Below are 18,654 nucleotides of genomic sequence, written 5' to 3' on the forward strand. Positions count from 1 at the left end.
TGTCAGAAGATTACTACCCACATCCCCTCGGCGCAGCAGGGGAGTTGTGAGATTGTTTACCAAAAAGCTGTTGTTACATTTGCATGAACAGGTTCATTGTTATTGCTTGAATAATGCATCTGGGCCTCTTTTCTGTGTTTTCAGAGCTGAAGACAAGGGTGGGAAGGTCTCTGAGGACAGCTTTGCCGGCTGTCGAACCTCTAAGCACTTTCACTCCAGCTCCGTGCCTGTCCCCATGGCAGTGGATGGCTTGGTGCATTCTGCCGCCGGGTCATCCATCAGATCCCCCTCCCTGCACTCTGTTTTCAGCATGGACGACAGCAATAGCCTGCCATCTCCAAGGAAACAGCCTCCTCCCAAGCCAAAGAGGGACCCCAACACACGACTGAGTGCCTCCTACGAGGCTGTTAGTGCTTGCTTGTCGGCAGCTTCTAAGGAAACCGCTAATGAAGGTTAGACATAGAGGCAGAGACAGTCGCAAATGTTACTCTGGGTTATTGATTTATTCTCCTCACTTTGATCCTTTTAAACACAGTCAAATGCCTTTGAGAGGTCCTGCTTCCTTGAAATATTTCAGTGGCAGTAAATAAAATTAGCCAATTTGTCATTTGTTCCCAAATCAGCAAATAATATTCATGTGTTCTAATTGCCCAGTTTGACAACAATCAAAACCTCTTTGGAGAAATCTCTCTAGAAACTAGTAATGTGTCAACATGAGCTATTCTACCCCACTGACCATTTTATTTCACCTTTAAAATTGTTAGAATATCTTGCATCACTAAAAAAATGCTAGAATCTTGAATTTCACAGACTTAAACATTAAACTTTCTCCTACATTGTGTCTGTGCTCACATGAATTCAGTATTTGTTTGTTTGAGGTTTTTTGTGGTTTTTTAGCCATAATTTGGTTATAGTGATTTTTGTTCAGAAGAAAAGTGCTGCATGTGTCCAGAAGTATCTCAGTGCATTATGGTGAACATAGCATGGTTTTGAGCTCACTTGATCTAGTCTCCTTTAGCTTTGAAATGAATGGGTAGAAGATGAAGGAAAGGAATGCATTCTGCTTTTCTTGATAAGCCTGACTTGTCATATTGTGTGTAAATGATCCCCAAGTTTTATCAAGGAAGATCCTTCAGGTTGGGTTTAAAGCTCTCTATAACTCCCTAGTCCTGCATACAGCGGATAGAAATCTTCACAGCTCCGTCTCTCAAAATAATTACTGTTCTCATGTCCAGTTCATTAGGTGAAAGTCCATTTTCTTTAACCTCTTCCTTCAAGCTCTATGTAAGGAGACATGAACTATGCCCAAAATGCTTTTAAACTAGTATGGTTTAAGGAGGTCTGTAGTAATTTAATCTTTCTGTGTCCAAATCTGCAAGAGATTTAACCAAGCAGTTCTAGCAGAGGTGTTTTGAAAGAACAAAAATTTATTTATGTATGTGTGGCCTTAACAATCCTGCTTACATATACTCACAAAACAATTTTAGAGCTCTTATATGTATGAAACAATAGGGCAAGTTTCTCTGCCATATACTAATTTTCCAAGAATTATGTCAGTTTTATTTTTGTCGAAAACCAGCTCTGATTTATACCATTTAAATTTGGTCTTAAAAGACCACTCTTCTAGGTATCTAGTCTCTTCACTCCATACATGCCTGGAGGCTATAAAGAGACATCTAGTTTAGTTAAATGTATACTCACTTGGGGATTTGCCCTTAGGCTATGGTATCCCCTAAAGTTATAAATTATTTCCACACCTGCAGGACCAAAAAAGAGAGGGACATAATATCATCCCATAATTAGAAATTTAGAGATAGTACATAAAAAAGGGGTATTTCAGTTACTGGCAGTCACATAGGTGTCAAAGTAGCACTGTGCTGACTCCTAGTTGAAAGCACGCCCCTCTTCCTTGGAGCAACAGGAGAAACAAGCTCATATTCCCATGTGTTACAGATCTTGCACTGCACAAGTATATTTTGGATTCAAAATACACTTCCTCAGGTGTGAACCCTCATCTTTAAGTGGCAGTAGAGTTTACCAAAGAAGATTATATGCCCAGGTAGCAAAGACCTGTGATTGGGTATCTGAAAATTCTGCATTTTATTCCTAGAAGTATTTACACTTTTGCTTAGAATCCTGTATTTGTGGCTGTTGCTCATTGTAGAACTAAATGGGCAACATTTGAGAGCTTAAAGTACTAGACCAGTGTAAGACTTTAACTTGTTAATAACCATTAAACTTGTTAATAACACAGACCTTTTTCACTTTCCTAGTACTGACCCGTCCAAGACCACACAGTGATGACTATAGTACCATGAAAAAAATACCTCCCAGAAAACCAAAGCGAAGTCCAAATACAAAACTTAGTGGTTCTTATGAAGAAATCCCTGGCCAAAAGCCTGGGGATGTAAAAAGAGCAAGCACAGTAGTTAAACCAAGTGTCTATGACACTGTGACAGTACAGAGAACAGCTTCTACTGATGGACCACAACACGGCATGTTGAATCTCTTTATGTCACAAGAAGAGGAGGAAAATGAGCCTGTCTATATTGAAATGGTAGGGAATGCAGTGAAAAGCAGTTCTGCTGAAGTGGAGAGTCCAGAACAAGGAGAGTCTGTATATGAAGAAATGAAGTATTTTCTACCAGAAGAAGGCAGCAATGGTAATGGAATAATTCCAGTAGTGACTGGATCTCCTCCTCTGTTGTTTGAAAGCAAAAAAAATATTAACATTGAAGACGGAACATTTGATGGAAACAGTCAAGCAGCTTTGATCTATAAAGACTCATGTGACATTCCAGCCCCTTTCCCTAACTTGCTCCCCCACAGACCACCACTTCTTGTATTCCCTCCAACCCCTGTCACATGTTCACCAGCCTCTGATGAATCACCTTTAACACCACTGGAGGTCAAAAAGCTTCCTGTTTTGGAAACCAACCTAAAATACCCTGTGCAGTCAGAAGGTTCAAGTCCATTATCACCCCAGTACTCCAAAGGCCAGAAAGGGGAGAATGAAAGACCAGTGTCTCCAGGCCTGATTGTGTTTAGTGTTTCCACCAAAGTGACTCCTCCTTCCACCCCACCTCCTCCATTGCCACCACCCCCTCCTCCTGTACCACCTCCTGCTTCCTACCGGGCTTCCATACATTTTGCATCTCCTCCAGAGACTTGTGCTAGTTTTCTGATTAGTGCGGGGAAAACAGGTACAAATTCAGATCTGCCAAAAGTACCTCAGAGAACCACTCCTGCTCAGCTTGGAGGCTCGTCTTCTCCATTTCCCAAACTGCCTTACTCCCCAAAGGTGGCAAGAGCAGAGCACAGGAAATTGAACTCAAATTCATCATCTTCATTTTCATACAGCCCTACAAACTCAAGGTCGTTGACCAGTCCCCTTGATGAGTTAACCAGCTTGTTCAACTCAGGAAGGAGTGTGCTACGAAAATCTGCAGCAGGACGCAAGATCAGGGAGCCAGAAGGTAAGATAGTTCTCTGTGCTTCTGTATTGTAGTTTTTCTGCATCAAAACTTTCTTACCTTGGACACTGATAAAGTGGGCAAAAATGCAGAATGAAAACCTTGTTTGGTTTGGGGTTTTTTAAAGGTCATAAAAAACTCATATATAATATAAATGACATATAAAAACTTCAGGTTTTGTCTGAGATAAGACTTGTCTGAGATAAAAGTCTTCAGGTGTTGTCTGAGATATCAACTTTTCTTCTACCAAAATGTTTCTTTGACACAAGTTTAATATTTCTTTTAACATTCCAGCTGTCTCAGTAAAATAAACACAGATGTTACATTGTGTGAAAACTGAGTTTATGTTATCAAACTATAAAAATGCCTTGAATTAAATATATAGCTGGTAGATGTGCTTTACTTTGAAGACTTTCTTTTAAAATTTGATCATTTCATTTCCATGAAATTCTGTATTTGGGGATACAGTCTTTATTATTCCCCTAAATAATGCTTGGATGGAGAGTCATACAGTGAACAATATTTAAAAAATTAAACTAAATCCTTGTTCTGCACCTCCATAATAACACCAACTCCAATACTTTTGGAGTACTACATTATTTTTCTAATTATAAAAAAAGAAGTTTCCTATTGAAATGATTCAGTACACTTTATATGGAAATTTCTCCCCATAGTAATATCTCCTAAACACAGAATTTTGTGAATTTAAAATTTGGAGTGAGAAAATCTCTATAATGTTTTCTCTGCTTCTTCCCTTCTATCTGTCCGAACAGTTTGTCTTAATCAAGAACTGCGAGCAGCATATTTAAAACAAGCAATACATGATCATAGAATTCCTTAGGTTTGAAAAGAACATTAAGATCATTGAGTCCAGCTGCAAAACCAACACTTTTCATGACTTCAACTAATCATAGTTTTCCAACTGCACAGTTTCTAGCTCCTCCTGTTTGTTGCCCATGCTACATGCCTTGGTGTGGATCAACTTTCATTGGCCTATTGATGTGCCACCTCTTTGGGAAGAATCCCAAGTCATACATTTGAAATACAAAACAATCCTGTGGAGAACAGGATGCATTCTCTTATTATTCATTGTCCATTTTCTTAAGTACCTACTGCTTCACTGATTTTAGTATCATATTCTAATTTACACAGCTACACTATAACAGAAGCAGGTGTTTGTTCTTGCTCTATATACATGCATGTCTGTCTGCCATTCTATGTCTCTGTTCCTTAGAACCTTGGCAGCCTTCAGCCAAAATACAACAAGGAGATAAAGGTCTCAAAATTAAGGGAGTTTCTACAAGCTTTGTGAAAGTTAGTGTCTAGGTTGAGACAAGAAACATTCAGGTATGAGAGAAACAATGGTGGACAGAACCCTTGAGTCCTCCAGACCCTTGAAAAGCTTTAGCTGGACCATGCTTGTTCTTGTATGCCAAATTCAATTCTTTATGTTGAATGAGCTATGAGCTGAGATTTCATCAGTTCTCAACCTCAAGAGAATGTTTTTTTCTTTTGCTAAGTGTTCAAATTGATGAAATTGGTAAAGGAGTTATTACAGTAGTTTGCTTACTTTGACAAAATTAATAACATTCACTGTCTATAAATATATGTAGAATGTTTTCTGTGGGTTTTTTGATGGTTTTGTGGTTGATTTTGGTTGGTTGGTTGGTTTTGAAGTTAGGAGTGTTGTTTTATCATAAAGCTTGTACATTTTTATCTGCTGGGAAGTAACTATTAAAGTTAGTTCTTTGGATGTATCTTCTCAAGTCTCTCTCAGTGTACCTGGTGAGAAAGTGTTGTAAACCACTCCAACCAGGTCAAAAAAAAAAAAATAACCTTTACCTTAAAATAAAAGTTGCTTTGGAATGGAAGATTTTTGCAAATGCAATGATCAACTAAACATGACCAAGATAGAGTTCAGCTTGGGTCTCATGTGGGTTGAAGCTAGTGCATTAACAGAGGGTACCATAAAAAACCCTCTAAATTTACCTTTCACATGGAAAATGTACTTCTAAATATTTCATCAAGGGAGCAGTAAGTATGAAAGATCAAAGTTCAAGAAAGATATACGATAAAAAACCCGAATCAATATTTTATGAACAAGGAAGCTACTGTATACTAAGTGCAGTTATATATGAATAGTTCAAGGATAAGTAGATGGATTGAAAGTAGCTGAGAAATACGAGTGAACATATGTGTGTGTTTTTACAATTTGCCTTTTTTCACATACTTCAAGTGTTCATCTATTTTCTAGGGTAACAGCTGGCAAAAATTTATTTAACCTTTCATGCAAAGTAGTAAGATGGCAGTCATCAGAGATGACTCCCTACAAGTTGTGTAAAACTAGAAGTTGTCATGTGCTACTTCTGATATTTTTACCACCTCTTGCCTAATGCATATTAAGTTCCTAGAAGAATCCTCCTTTTCTTTTTATAATTTTTAGTATTTTATTTGTTGGCAATTATATGGTGAAGAAAAACCAAAATAGAATTTCATGACAGTTGAAGACGTGGCCTAGAACAGCACTCTATCATGTGCAGTTTCCTTTATTTTCAGAAGTTATAACCCATTGACAATCTTAACTAAAACTAGAAAGTAAAAATTGTGGGCCATTTTGAAGTCAGGAAGAGTTACTTCTGGGAATCAGGGAGTTTCTGTATGGGATCATCAGCCTCGGAGATGAAAGCCTCCTTGGCAATATAAAAGCAATACAGACAGGTCCCCCAGCATGCCTCCCTCTCGCCTGGAGGAGTAATTCCAAGGCCTGAGAACACTTATGTCCTTTTGGCTCCTGACCTCTTTGTGAGAAAAACTCATCCAGAATTACAGTAGAACACATTTGTGGTTTTCTGATGTGCTGAAGAGTTATTGTGAACTGAACTGAGAGCATTGTCTTTCACAAGGGCAACAAAAAAAATCATATGGCAACAACTTTCTTTTCTTGGTGGTTGAGCCTGTCCTTTTTTTAAAATACATCACTAGCCCCTGCTGGTTCAAACAATGATCCAGATCATATAGTATTCAATTTCATGAAAAATACTTCACATGTAACAAGAGAAGTTTTTTGCCCTGCAAAGCGGTAACAGGTGAGAACCTAGGTAAGGTGATTTCTTGAAGGTTGGGAAGAGTTGTCATTGAAACTGCAGTTGTATTGTTACACAGGGATTTGTTTTTACACCATATAAAATGAGACTTGAGAGCAGATAAGTGATAATAGACACATAAGTCTTTTTGTTCTCTGGAAGTATGATTTCTGGAAGTGAAAATTTTAGTCTGCAAGACAGACTGAAACTGAATGGTCATCTGCAGAGACCCTACTCTGTCAAATAGACAAGACCTTAGATTTGATACCGAATTCAATCCTTTAATCACAAAACAGCACTCCTTAGCAGGATATCCAAATATTTTTGACTATTCAACATATAAGACATTCCTTATAAAAGGAAAAGACAATTACATGTTTAGGCATTTCATATTAAATATTCATGAGCAAGGACAGAATTTTCTGTTCATCAGTGTTGAGGAATGATACTCAGATTTTGCTAGGTCGTGATGTTATTTCTCTTAATTGGTATAGTTGATATTAAATTATTCCACGCAAAGGGGAATCATTTCACCTTCAGAATAAAAGGTAGAATAAATCCTAACCAATCACTTATGCTTAGATTGGCAGAGTATTCATGTGGATTTTGAAGGGGAAGTATGTTCCTTCCAAGGAGGTGTGATTTTACCTTACCTTTACCTTAATTCACTAAAGGTGAATTTCTTACCTTTAGTCCATTGAGATGAAGGCACAATGTTTCCTATTTTTCCCACTTGTTGAGAAAAAATTGACATAAACAACTTCTGTGTCTGAGAAAAAGAAAATACACAAGTTTGCAGCCCCACATCTAGGTGCTTAAGAAGAAAAATTACGAAAACATTTCCTTTATATATGTGCCCAATGTATAGGCATCAATTTTGTAAAATATTGTTAGTGTTTCAGTACAAGTAAGTATGTATATTCAAATCTACCCATTCTTGAGTGACCTATTCCTTTCCAAATGGTTTGGTAAAAACAGCAAAGGTGTGGAAACTTTAGATTATTAACAATTTATTGTTACCAATACTGTTATCATTTGTTCAGTATCCTTGATATCTGTTCATTATGTGACCCCTTTCTTCACTTACTTCCTAAGTGACATATTTTCAATATTATTTGTGAAGCAGGTAGCTTCACATATCAGTGTCTTATCCCACATTCTCCAGTTAAAGCATTGAAAGTTACAGGAAGATAGTTACAACTGACAAGTAATACAAATACTTAGATGTGCCTTGGGACTAAAGCTTGCCAAATACCCTCTATTGAGATTGACTCAAACTTGGAGAAAAACAAAATGTAATGTATATGTATGAAAAGTACTGTCCTGTCAAAGGCAGGTGTTCCTTTGATATCTAGTAAATAATTTTCCCTTATCATCAGGTAGAGCAGGCTATGGCACAGCTAACATCTCAGCTGTGGATTGCAAATTAAATCCCTTCTTGCACTTCTGTGATGAAATCCCAGGCCTTTTCTCTCTAAGCAACTCAGCTTTTTGTCTTAAGCAACTTAATAAAGATAATAATCATATCTCCATCTCCTTCCTATTTTTACAACAAAATAGATATACTTTCTTTTTGGAAAAAGCAAAAAACTTTCAGAGCATGAGTAATACAAAAAGCTGTGCTTTCAACTTTTTATCTTTTACCTGTACATGCTGGAGGAATGAGTGTATAAGGCATCAAACTTCTACATCTTTAAAGTAAAATTCTCAATTCATTAAAACTTTGTCAATTAAGCTTCAGCACACTTCTCAGAACGAGATTAATATATTTTACATAATTGCCTTAATTAATAGGGAGTGAGGGTGACTTTCTGTGACTAATTTTCAGATCAGATCTCTAAACACAGGAGAGTCATCAACCTCTGATAGAATATGTGGAGTTGGAAGGGACCTGTCAGGATCATCAAGCCTGATTCCATGCCCTGTGCAGGGCACCCCAGGAATCACACCATGTGCCTGAGACTGTTGTCCAAACACTCAAAGGGAAAACAGGCTTGGCGCTGTGATCACTTCCCTGGGGAGCCTGTTCCAGTGCCCAGCCCTGGGTGAGAGAGCTTTTCCTGATACACAATCCCCTCCCTTGCCCAGCTGGCCATGCTGTGCCTGATGCCCCCAGGACAGGGATGTCCCTCCTGGCTGTCAGGGCACTGCTGACTCATGGTCAGCTTGCCACTGACCAGGACCCCCAGATCTCTCCATGGCACTGCTCTGCAGCTTCTTGTTCCCCGGTCTGTCTGCACATCCAGTGTTGCTCCATCCCAGGTGCAGAGTGCACTTGGTAAACTTCATGGTATTGTTGATTGTCCATCTCTCTGCAGGGCCTCTGACTCAAGGGAGTCAACAGCTCTTGCCAGTTTAGTGTCACTGGCAAATTTACACTTTCACTACAGACTACTTGCAGCTCTCAATCTGAATCTCTTGCTGTAGGTGGAGAAAAGTGGGAGGAAGAACTGCTAATAAGAGTTCAATGCAACTCATTACAAAAACGCCCTTTCTTGGCTAGCCACAGATGCCCTATACAGAAAATTACACAGGAGGAGGCAGAACTGCTGGCAATACAGTTGCCATTCAGCCCATGCTAGGTGATTTTCCAAGGAAATAATTGTGCTTTCTATTATTGCAGCAGAAAAAGGTTAGAAGAGTCTAGAGAAGGTGCACTCAATTCCTATTTTCAGAATATCTCTATAGCCTGTACACCCTGACAGTTACCACCTTAATCAACAGTCTTCTGATCTAGAAGTCTGCCATTATCTGGATAATGTATCACAGAAAAGACCTGTTGTTTCTGGATAAACACAATGTCCCAAGAATAATTTTCCATTTCAGAATGTCTGAAAACTGGTATGTTTTGCTGCTGAAGACTGTTCCAAGTTTCTGTTCTGAGTTTTTTTTCACCAAAGCATTTCAATTTCTGGTTGACTTCGTTGTTTGCTGTTACAGCCTAAAACCACATAATATGGAATTTGATTTGGTTATCTATTCCAACATGTGAAAGAGGCTTTGTGTGTGATTACCATAAATAATTTTAATCCAAAGATTATTAGAAGAACAAATCAAGTCTAATTTTCAAGTGAAAAAAAAGGATATTATCATAAAAATTCATATTTATTTTGCATTTTAAGTACTTGTATTGATCACAGAGGAAAATATCACTGCACTTTTTGATTTCCAATGACCTTACACTGCATCTATTTATGGCTACTAGAAAGGGATCCTAGAGTAGGCAGCACTTTTGTCAGACCTACTGCAGACTTTCTCATATTGATACCAAGTCACTGCTGAAGAGGAGGGGCACTGAGGAAAAGTAATTGCACTGACTTTTCTGTTCCTTTTATATAGTCCATTTCTGAGAACTGCAGGCATTTCTTTTAAATTAATTACTCTATTTTGGATCCTCTCCATTGAGCTGGTTTTGCTTTGTGTCCTCTTCATCCTGTCTGATACTAAAGTACAATAACTACACCAATACTGATTCATATTAGTGCATTTCAAACCCAGAGTTTTTAATAACATCCCACTTTTAATTGTGACTTGGGTAAATCAGGTAGACATTTACAGGATTTTTATTTTCATAGCAATGTCTTTTCTTCAACATCTTTTCTTTAACACCTTAAGAATTTTATTTGTAATTCACAATGCAGAATCACAAATTAGTTTGTTAAGGAACAACTACATCATTAATTGTAAACTAACTGTGATAAATTTGCCATATCTAAGAGAAAAAAAATTATTTGTACCACATTTATGTTCCTGACACCAAAGAAGAGTTTGGGTTTTTGGCAGTAAATGTCATGTCACTTCATTTTACAGGAATTCCAGCATTAGAAACATAATGAAGAATGAAATATGGATATACATTTTAGTGAAGGTCTCTAATTAAATTCTCAGCTTGAGTGAGAAATCTCTTCAGATGTTTTTAACTTCTTTACATCCATCTCAGCATTAAATTATCGTTGGTGAAGAACCTCAGTAGAGAACAATAATTCCATTTCACAGAAAATGTCAAGATTGTGACATTTATATTTGTTTTAGGCTTAAATGAAAATCAAGCTTTCCAAAATTCTGTGCAGAAGTAAATATTCTTTCATGTCCAGGCTTCCAAAAATGTTTGTAAAGTACTGAAACAGTCTGCCTCAAAGATGGCAAAAATGCTTCTTACTGAAGTAAAGTAAAATTCTTCTTACTGCAAATGTTAGCAGCTAAATGTGTTGACCTTTTTCTAGACCTAGATAAGTTCAATAGTAGTCATTTCAAGGGTTGGCATTTAGGGGAATGACTGTCTTTTAAACAAGCCAAGCTACTTCCAGACTCCTTGGCTCAGGTATCCAAGAGCTGTGCAAACTCCAGCCCCTCAGGATGACCCAGAGTTATTGGCAGGACCCATGCAGCTCATCATGAAACTGTGCAACTCTACAGACCTGGATGTGTGGATTAAGTTCTAGTTCCAGCACTGGAATTTTGTGGCGCTGGATGGAGAAGCAAGAGAAGACAATTTGAAAGAGACTCATAAAAAGACTTGATCATAAATGTGAGGGTACCCTGACTCTCATGCTGTCTCCACACTGCTACACTCTGATGTGAGAGAGTAGTAAAGTGCTTTGAAGTGGAGTACTGGAGGTAGGAGTAGCATTTAAAGCAGTTAGGGACATCTGCCTTCCTCCTGGCACCATTAGTGAAAATGCAGAAACCTTAAATTCAGGGCTCTTTTGGCTTGAGCTTTCATTCTCTTTTAAAATGAAAGGCATGAAAATTAGTTTTTTTCACACCTTTGTATGGTGAAAATTTTAAAACAAAAAAACATTAAATTACGCCAGAAGTTTTACATTTCATTATTTCTCTTAGCTCTTTCCTTAGGGGATGACTGCAGAACAATCCTGACATAATAGTAGCTTTTAGTGACAGTTTTTAGCCACTGATTATCTGTATTTGTGCACAGTATGGATGTTTATCACACTGCATCTGCAATAGCCATATGTTCTTGCTTTGAGGTTAGTGTCAGTGTCATTGACCATCACTCTATCCTTTCAAAACAAACTTAAAAACAAGCTAAATAGATATCTAAATTCATTTGTTGTTCCTAGAAGCTCATTTGGAAAGCAAAATATGAATGTTTTCTGAGAAGTTTTCCAGAACAGATATCCCTATTTGGTGGGGAGGATTACAGTGCAGGTGAACCAAAAATGTTCTTCGGATTGCTCCTCAAGAGCAGCTCAAACAATTTATCTGCTCAGTCCAGTGCAGTCACTTATGCCAAGACTTCTGAGTTGCAGTCACTGCCAGAGCTGGTATGAGAAATCCTGAAAAATATCTGTAGAAGCATTCTGGGAGCAGTAAATAGAACTGATGTGATGCTTCTGGGAGTATCAAACCCTTGTTTGTTTGTTTGTTTGTTTGTGGTTTTTAGGTTTATTTTTACAATATTTGAAACTGTGTTTGAGGAGGAGGAAGGTTGAGACAGTGTCTCGTCACATAGATTCTTTCAACAGCAGCTAAAGCCCAGCAGTAAAGGCTGTTCTACAACTGAGATACCACACAGAGACTTAAACAGACTTAAATGTTCAAGAAGAACGGCTGTATCCACACAAACTTGAAGACAACAGTTTAAAAACGGGAAGCTGTGTTTTTTAGCAAATTTCCTCCGCCTTTTCCAGCACACCAGCAGGTTTTAAACGTGCAAATACAAAAAGTAGACTCTGGTCAGCCAGTCAACACACCTAGCAGTAAAAAAAGCTATTAACAGAGTAAAGTCAACTACTTCTTTTCCAAATTAGACTTGAAAAGATGGGGAACTTGGGGACATGGAGGCAACAAATGTTTCTTCTCAGGCAGGATGTTGTCCCAAGCACTGGGAGAAGGATTGTCCTCCTTCCTGCCCTGTGTGGTTTGTTATGGATCTCAGAATGGCCTTCAGAGATCACTTCCTAGAGAAGATGTGATGAATGAAATCCCCAGTCTCTGAAACATGTGCACTGACTGGAGTCCAGCTCACTTGCTGCACTGAAAAGATGTTCCAAGTTCTTGCTCAGATACTACCAGGCAGGAGAGATGGCAGCCTGTCCAGATATTCTTCATCCTTTACCACTGTAGGAGAAGGCTTTTTTCTCCATTTCAGAATGGTATTCTTAGTCTCGTGCTGGGAAAAAAAAAATAATTCAAACAAGCCAGAGTCCTTCAGACAGGGAAAAAAAGTCTGAATGTTTTCCCTCCCACACCAGCTCTGAGAGTTTACCTGATCCAGGGATGTCCCTGACGTTGCTTCTAGGAAAGAGGGAAAGGTTTGTAGCTTGTAATGATTGACACTGAAATAAGTAATATGAGAGTACTGTCTTTCTACCAGCACAAATCCATCAGAGAAGAAAGCAGAAGAAACCTTCTTGTTCTTGTTCTCTTCTTTCCAGAGCTGTGATTTACAAAATTATAATTGAGCTGATGGCTCTTAAGGTCTGAACCAGACCTAGGAGTTCTGCAGGTGCTCTGCAACCTTCTTCTTACTTCCAGCCTCATCCTCTGAAATTTGGCTGGCTGGTATCTCACTGTCACAAAATTCTTCAGAGGAGCTCTTTCCTCAAGCAGAGTGAGTTTTGTCTCTTGATATTCTCCATGGCCTGTGTCTGCTCTCTTTGCTTACAGTGTTTACACAAAGCTTCCACAAATGCAGCTTCCCTGACAAAATAAGTGGCCTGTTTCTGTATTTGCCTGCTCCATGGTAAATACCATGTGTATGTGGTTTCTGGAGTAACACCATCTGATAGCTCCCCTTACACAGCTCAGAGGGAAAGGATGCTGGAAGTGACAGTATGAATTCACCGCTGCCCTCCTAGGAGCATCACTGGTGGGGGGAGAATCCTAGACAATTGCTGCTGTATGGGTAGGCTTTGTGAGGTGAACTAAACCAAGGAATAATTATTGCCTCTGATGGCAGTGGCAGCCAGCAGCACAGCTAAAAGGGTGAGACAGGCAGCACATGCTAATAGGCTGGGGGAATCCTGTCTTGACAGTTTTCAGCCTGCTCCATTTCTTTCAGCAAATAAGATGCAGCTGTTTGCCTCCGGCTCTCGGCAGACAAAGTAAACAGTGATGTTACAGAGGGTCACGGTGGGACTCTGTGTGAGTAAACTGAATTACTCTGAAGCAATATGCATTTATCCAGCAAAAAGACACCCCAGACAACCTGTGCTAAGGGTAGCTAGCAAATGCCACAGACAAAGAATGTCTCAACAGTAAGTCAGAGCAAAACAGGAAACACCAAGTGTAATTGAAAAGGTACAAGAAAACACAGGGGTAAACATTTGACTCAAAATAAAATGGCCTGTTCTTATTTAAACTTCCTCTCCCTTTCCTTCATCAAATAATATCTGCACATTTTCTGAAATCACCATATTTTATTTTTTCCCCTCACTTCACAACATCCACTTGTAAATTAAAAAAATATCCAGGGTCAGCCATTAGGATTCAGTGTATTCCTAACTTTCCCAGGAAAGAGTGTGAGCACAGATTAGAAATCCCTTCTGTCTGCAAAGTCTTGACTTTCAGATGCTGGTTAATAGGATCCATCAGTTCTCTCTTATTAACATGTTTAATGACAAGCTGCTTGATTTGAAATTTGCATTTTTCTGGATACCAGCTGTAGGTTTTAAGGAAATTGAGCTATTTAGCTTTTACATTCCATGGTAGCACAGGTACAAACCGCTTCTCCTCCTGTACTACATGAATTTATCTGCCAGAATTTATGTATTTTCCTGTTTTAATAGTTGCTGATACTGCGGATCTTGATACCTAAAACTGTGTATTGATAATTAGTTACAGAAAGTCATATTTTCCATAAATGAGGAAATAATGTTTGATTTTAGGACTGAGGTATGTCCTGCCTAGCTTGTGACACTGAATTTTCTGAGCTGGAAACTCATCATTAGCTCTCTGTTTAATGAAGGAAATGTGTGCCTTGAAAGAATGGTCATGTCAAATCATATTGAGAGGAATGCATGGCTTCATTTATACCAGAGCAGAACAGGGAGAATCTGCTCTCCCTGTACAGTCACAATGAAACCTTTAAATGTGGCTTCGGTAGATGCTGCACAACTGTTCAGTGCTCCACCAGCCCCATATGATTTTAAGGCAGTTTTTCTTCCATATTTTTCCTTTTCTTTTTTTCTGAGGTAGATTATTACTGACCACTGATTTTTGGTTGTGGTCACTAGTGCTGTCAAAGTGAAGGGCTGTATCTGTTTTACTGAGGGAGCCAATGCCAGGGAATGTCCTTGGAATGGCACAGCCGAAGTGCAGAGCAATCCCCAGCCTTTCTTGGGATCTGACAGGCTGGCTCCCTTCCAGAATGTCCTGGAATGGCACAGCCGAAGTGCAGAGCAATCCCCAGCCTTTCTTGGGATCTGACAGGCTGGCTCCCTTCCAGACAGATCTGGGAGTGGTTCAGGGAAAGACACAGATCCAGGGACTATTCCCAGTAGATGATTTGGATTCCTCTCTGCCGTGGAGAGCAAGGAAAGTGTAGTAGTACTGATATGGGTCTCTTACCATTTGCCTCAGGGCCAGAGAACAGTTGTGATCACATTTGAATAACCAGGGTACACAAAGCAAGCAGTGCTGCACAAAGCATCCAAGGTAAGCATGAATGGGATCCAAAACCTGCTGAAAGCAGTGGAGCCTTCTGTTGTTAGTAATGAGCTCTCAGTTAGACTGTAAATGAGCACTAAATGTTAAAAGGAGAAGTATTTGAAATAGAACATATGGGGACAAATGTATCCATATACATTATGGATATACCTACATTCAAAGAAAGGAGAGCAAAACAAGGGATTTGACAGAAAAGAAAAATGCAGCCCTCTCAGGTGAGTTACTGCTGGGCCTTTAATAACATACTGGTTTTCATATGTTGCTGTACAATGAGGCTATGATGATTCCACCTAAATTCTGATATTAGTCATCAATTTATATTTTGTCTTTATACTTTATAAAATAGGCTAAGTATATGATTTCCTTAGAAAACTAATAGTTTCTCAAAATATTTCAGTTTTGTACTTTAATCTGTCATATGAATAGAGCTAATACTGGCTCATTTTCTAATTTGGTGATAAATCATTAGTTCAGGCTAAATACTACTTATGAAATAACTATGATGCCCAGGGTCATACATTTTTTGCTTGAGAAAAAAGAATTTTATAATAGGATATTTGGAAGTCATAGCTCAATCAAGACTTTAAGTCAAACTTCTGACAAAAAAGTTTTAGCATGTAGACTTTCAATGTATTGGTTTCTTTTAAAAGTGAGACAGTGATTAAAAAATGGGAGGAAGCAAATACATTAATTTCCATCATTGCCATACTCTGAATTTTTTTTTTACAAAATAAGTGCAATTCTGTCCATCCTGTGCCTTATGATTTTATCTTGAGTTTTAAACTCAGTCTCTTCCAAGAACACTAATAATGAGCAACTGTGGGTTTCACGAGCTGCCTCTTTTGCATACTGTTCCTCTTGCACTTTTCAAGTAATGCTGATGTAATTAATTGTGGATTTGTTGGAATATGGATCTTGCTTTTACTCCATGCATCCTCATTAACTGCAAGATTAGTCAGAGTAGGACTTTCCTGAGTCAGAGATACCTTTTTTGGCAAAGTCAGTTTTCTGAGATAATAATCCAAACACTGTTCACTTTTGCAGACTCTAGATTTTTAACTTTAAGCTTGTATTCCTCTTATAATCATGAACTTCCACCATGCTCTACAGCTGATATGTCTTTGTAGCTAGTCTCTTGCAAGTAGGAATGGATGTCTCTACAAATAGCGTTTATTAGCAGCTGAAAACTGTTAAAGATGTCATTACTTTAAAAAAAATATTGAAACCTGGTAAGTAATCCATCCATCTAGTGAGAACAGCAGAGCACAAGTCTGAAAAAAAAAGATTTGTCATGTTGGTGAAGATGTTAAAATGTAGGAACCATAAGGGGTTTTTTTCTGTGTCTTAAAATATTTCTGATAGTTTTAGAATATTGATAAGGGATGAGAGAGTACTGCATACTTGTACCTGCAGGGTTTGATGGCAGCAGGAGCACATCGGCATCCATGTGGAGAAAAGTTCAAACTTCTGTGTTAAGTGACTAAGAAAACATGAGGGGAAAGTGCTTTTCAGACCAATACTTGACAGATAAAATAGGAATCAGTAGGAATTTTAAATAGAAATATTATGATAAAATGTCAGGAGACACCTTTGTTATGCTCAGGGATATTTTGAATAGTATGGAGGCAGGACAGAGAGGGATACCTCAGCACAGAAGATAAAGTCAGGACCTTCTGGCATGTTTAATGAAAAAGCAAATGCAAAGTGCTGCACCTTGAAGAGTACAATGACATAGGGGCTGGGGGAAGCAGCCCTGGGAAAAGGGTGCTGGGGGCCCTGGGAGCTGGACAGGAGCTGGCAGTGAGCCTTGGCAGCAGAGGCAGCCAGCTGCATCCAGGGCTGTGTCAGTCATTCCTGCACCCAGCGCTCCTTGTTAGACCATACCCGGGTACTGGGGCCAGGTTGTGCCTCCCACTGCAGAAAGATGCTGAGAACCTGGAGCAAGTTTACTCCAGCAATCACATAATCACAGAATCACAGAATTGTTAGGGTTGGAATTGACCTTTGGACATCACCCAGTCCAACCCCATGGCAAAGCAGGGTCACTACAACAGGAGCATGTCCAGATGGGCTTTTAGTGTCTCCAGAGATGGAGACTCCACAAGCCCCCTGGGCAGCCTGTTCAGTGCTCTGCCATTCTCAATGTAGAGTTCTTCCTCAGAAGGTGGAAGGTTAAATTTCTTATGTTTTAGTTTATAGCTACTGCTCCTTGTCACTGAGCACCACCAAAAAGATCCTGGCATCATCTTGACATCCAACACTGAGATATTTATTTATATGTATTGAGGAGATCCCCTCCCAATCTTCTCCAGAATAAAGAGGCCCAGCTCCTGCAGTGTGTCTTCATAAGAGAAATGCTCCAAACCCCTCATCATCTTTGTGACCCTGCACTGACCCTCTCCAGCAGCTTGTCTGTCTTGTTCTGAGGAGCCCAGAACTGCACACAGTGCATGTTCAGGGCTGGAGCATGTCCTGTGAGCAGAGGCTGGGCCAGGGGGAGCTTGTCCAGTGGGGCAGAGCTGATTTCAGGGGCTCTGTGCTGACCTCTGGTTGAAGTTTGCTGATGTACACAGTTAAACTTGTTCTGTAGGCTCACATGAATCTCCTCCAATGAAGAGCTGAAGATGCCTATATATAGGGAATTAGTTCAAGTACCTTTATATAACCCAGATTATTTTGAAATAAAATATAGGGTTCTTTCCCACCCCCCAAGATCTGCTAAATAAGGGACTATGAAATATATTTTCTCTATATAGTTTTCTGTTCGGAAACTATTGTGGTGCATTTCTTACCATGATTGAATATAGCAAATGGGATAACAAATTTCTGTCTAGATATTTGTCCCCAAAGATACGCTGCATATATTCCACTACTTATTTCTGCCAATTTATTATGATATTCTAGCTTCATAGTAGCTATGCACAGTTCTTTGTAGTATTTCATTTTACAGATACAAAGAAGAAAAGACTTTTTTTTCCAAGAGCCCTTTGTGAATGCCCTGAAAAGATATCAATGTACCTATGAAACAAAAGGCTTCTGCAAACACCAATGCAAGAAAAATTCTTTCTACTTGTTCATTCTCAAATGAATTACACATGTCAGGCAAATCAATAAATCTTTCGAATATCAAGAAAAATAAAGATCCCAGCCACTTCCCCAAGAAGCTTTATGTAAAAAGTGGCACAATAATTATGTAGGTGGATTATGATCTATAGGCAAGTACACTGACTAGTAACATGTAAAAGTGACATTTCCTTTTCAGACAAATTTAAAATGAGCTGCAAAGATACATTTTGCAGTCAACTTGCTTGTACAAAAGCTAAATCAGGCATGCTCTTATAATTGTACCGTATGCATTTTCCATCTCAGACTTTCCATCTCAGCCTCTCCCAAGTCAGTTATTGTGGGTGGAGCTGGCCTAATTTTTGCAATACAAAGCACATTTGCCTGAAGATCCATTTGATGAA

General features: G+C 38.9%; 1 protein-coding gene across 5 annotated transcripts in view; it reads left to right on the forward strand.

The window, feature by feature from the left end:
* Positions 1-18,654, forward strand: part of MYO16 (myosin XVI) — a 359,417-nt gene that overhangs the window by 309,533 nt on the left and 31,230 nt on the right. For all 5 annotated transcript variants that reach the window (XM_064708929.1, XM_064708944.1, XM_064708935.1 and 2 more), the window contains exons 31-32: positions 145-452; positions 2,274-3,476. In XM_064708929.1, coding sequence (XP_064564999.1) covers positions 145-452; positions 2,274-3,476 — 1,511 coding nt within the window. The remainder of the gene's footprint in view (positions 1-144; positions 453-2,273; positions 3,477-18,654) is intronic.

Source organism: Zonotrichia leucophrys, chromosome 1 (genome assembly GCF_028769735.1).
Source record: "Zonotrichia leucophrys gambelii isolate GWCS_2022_RI chromosome 1, RI_Zleu_2.0, whole genome shotgun sequence".
Classification (NCBI taxonomy): Eukaryota; Metazoa; Chordata; class Aves; order Passeriformes; family Passerellidae; genus Zonotrichia; species Zonotrichia leucophrys.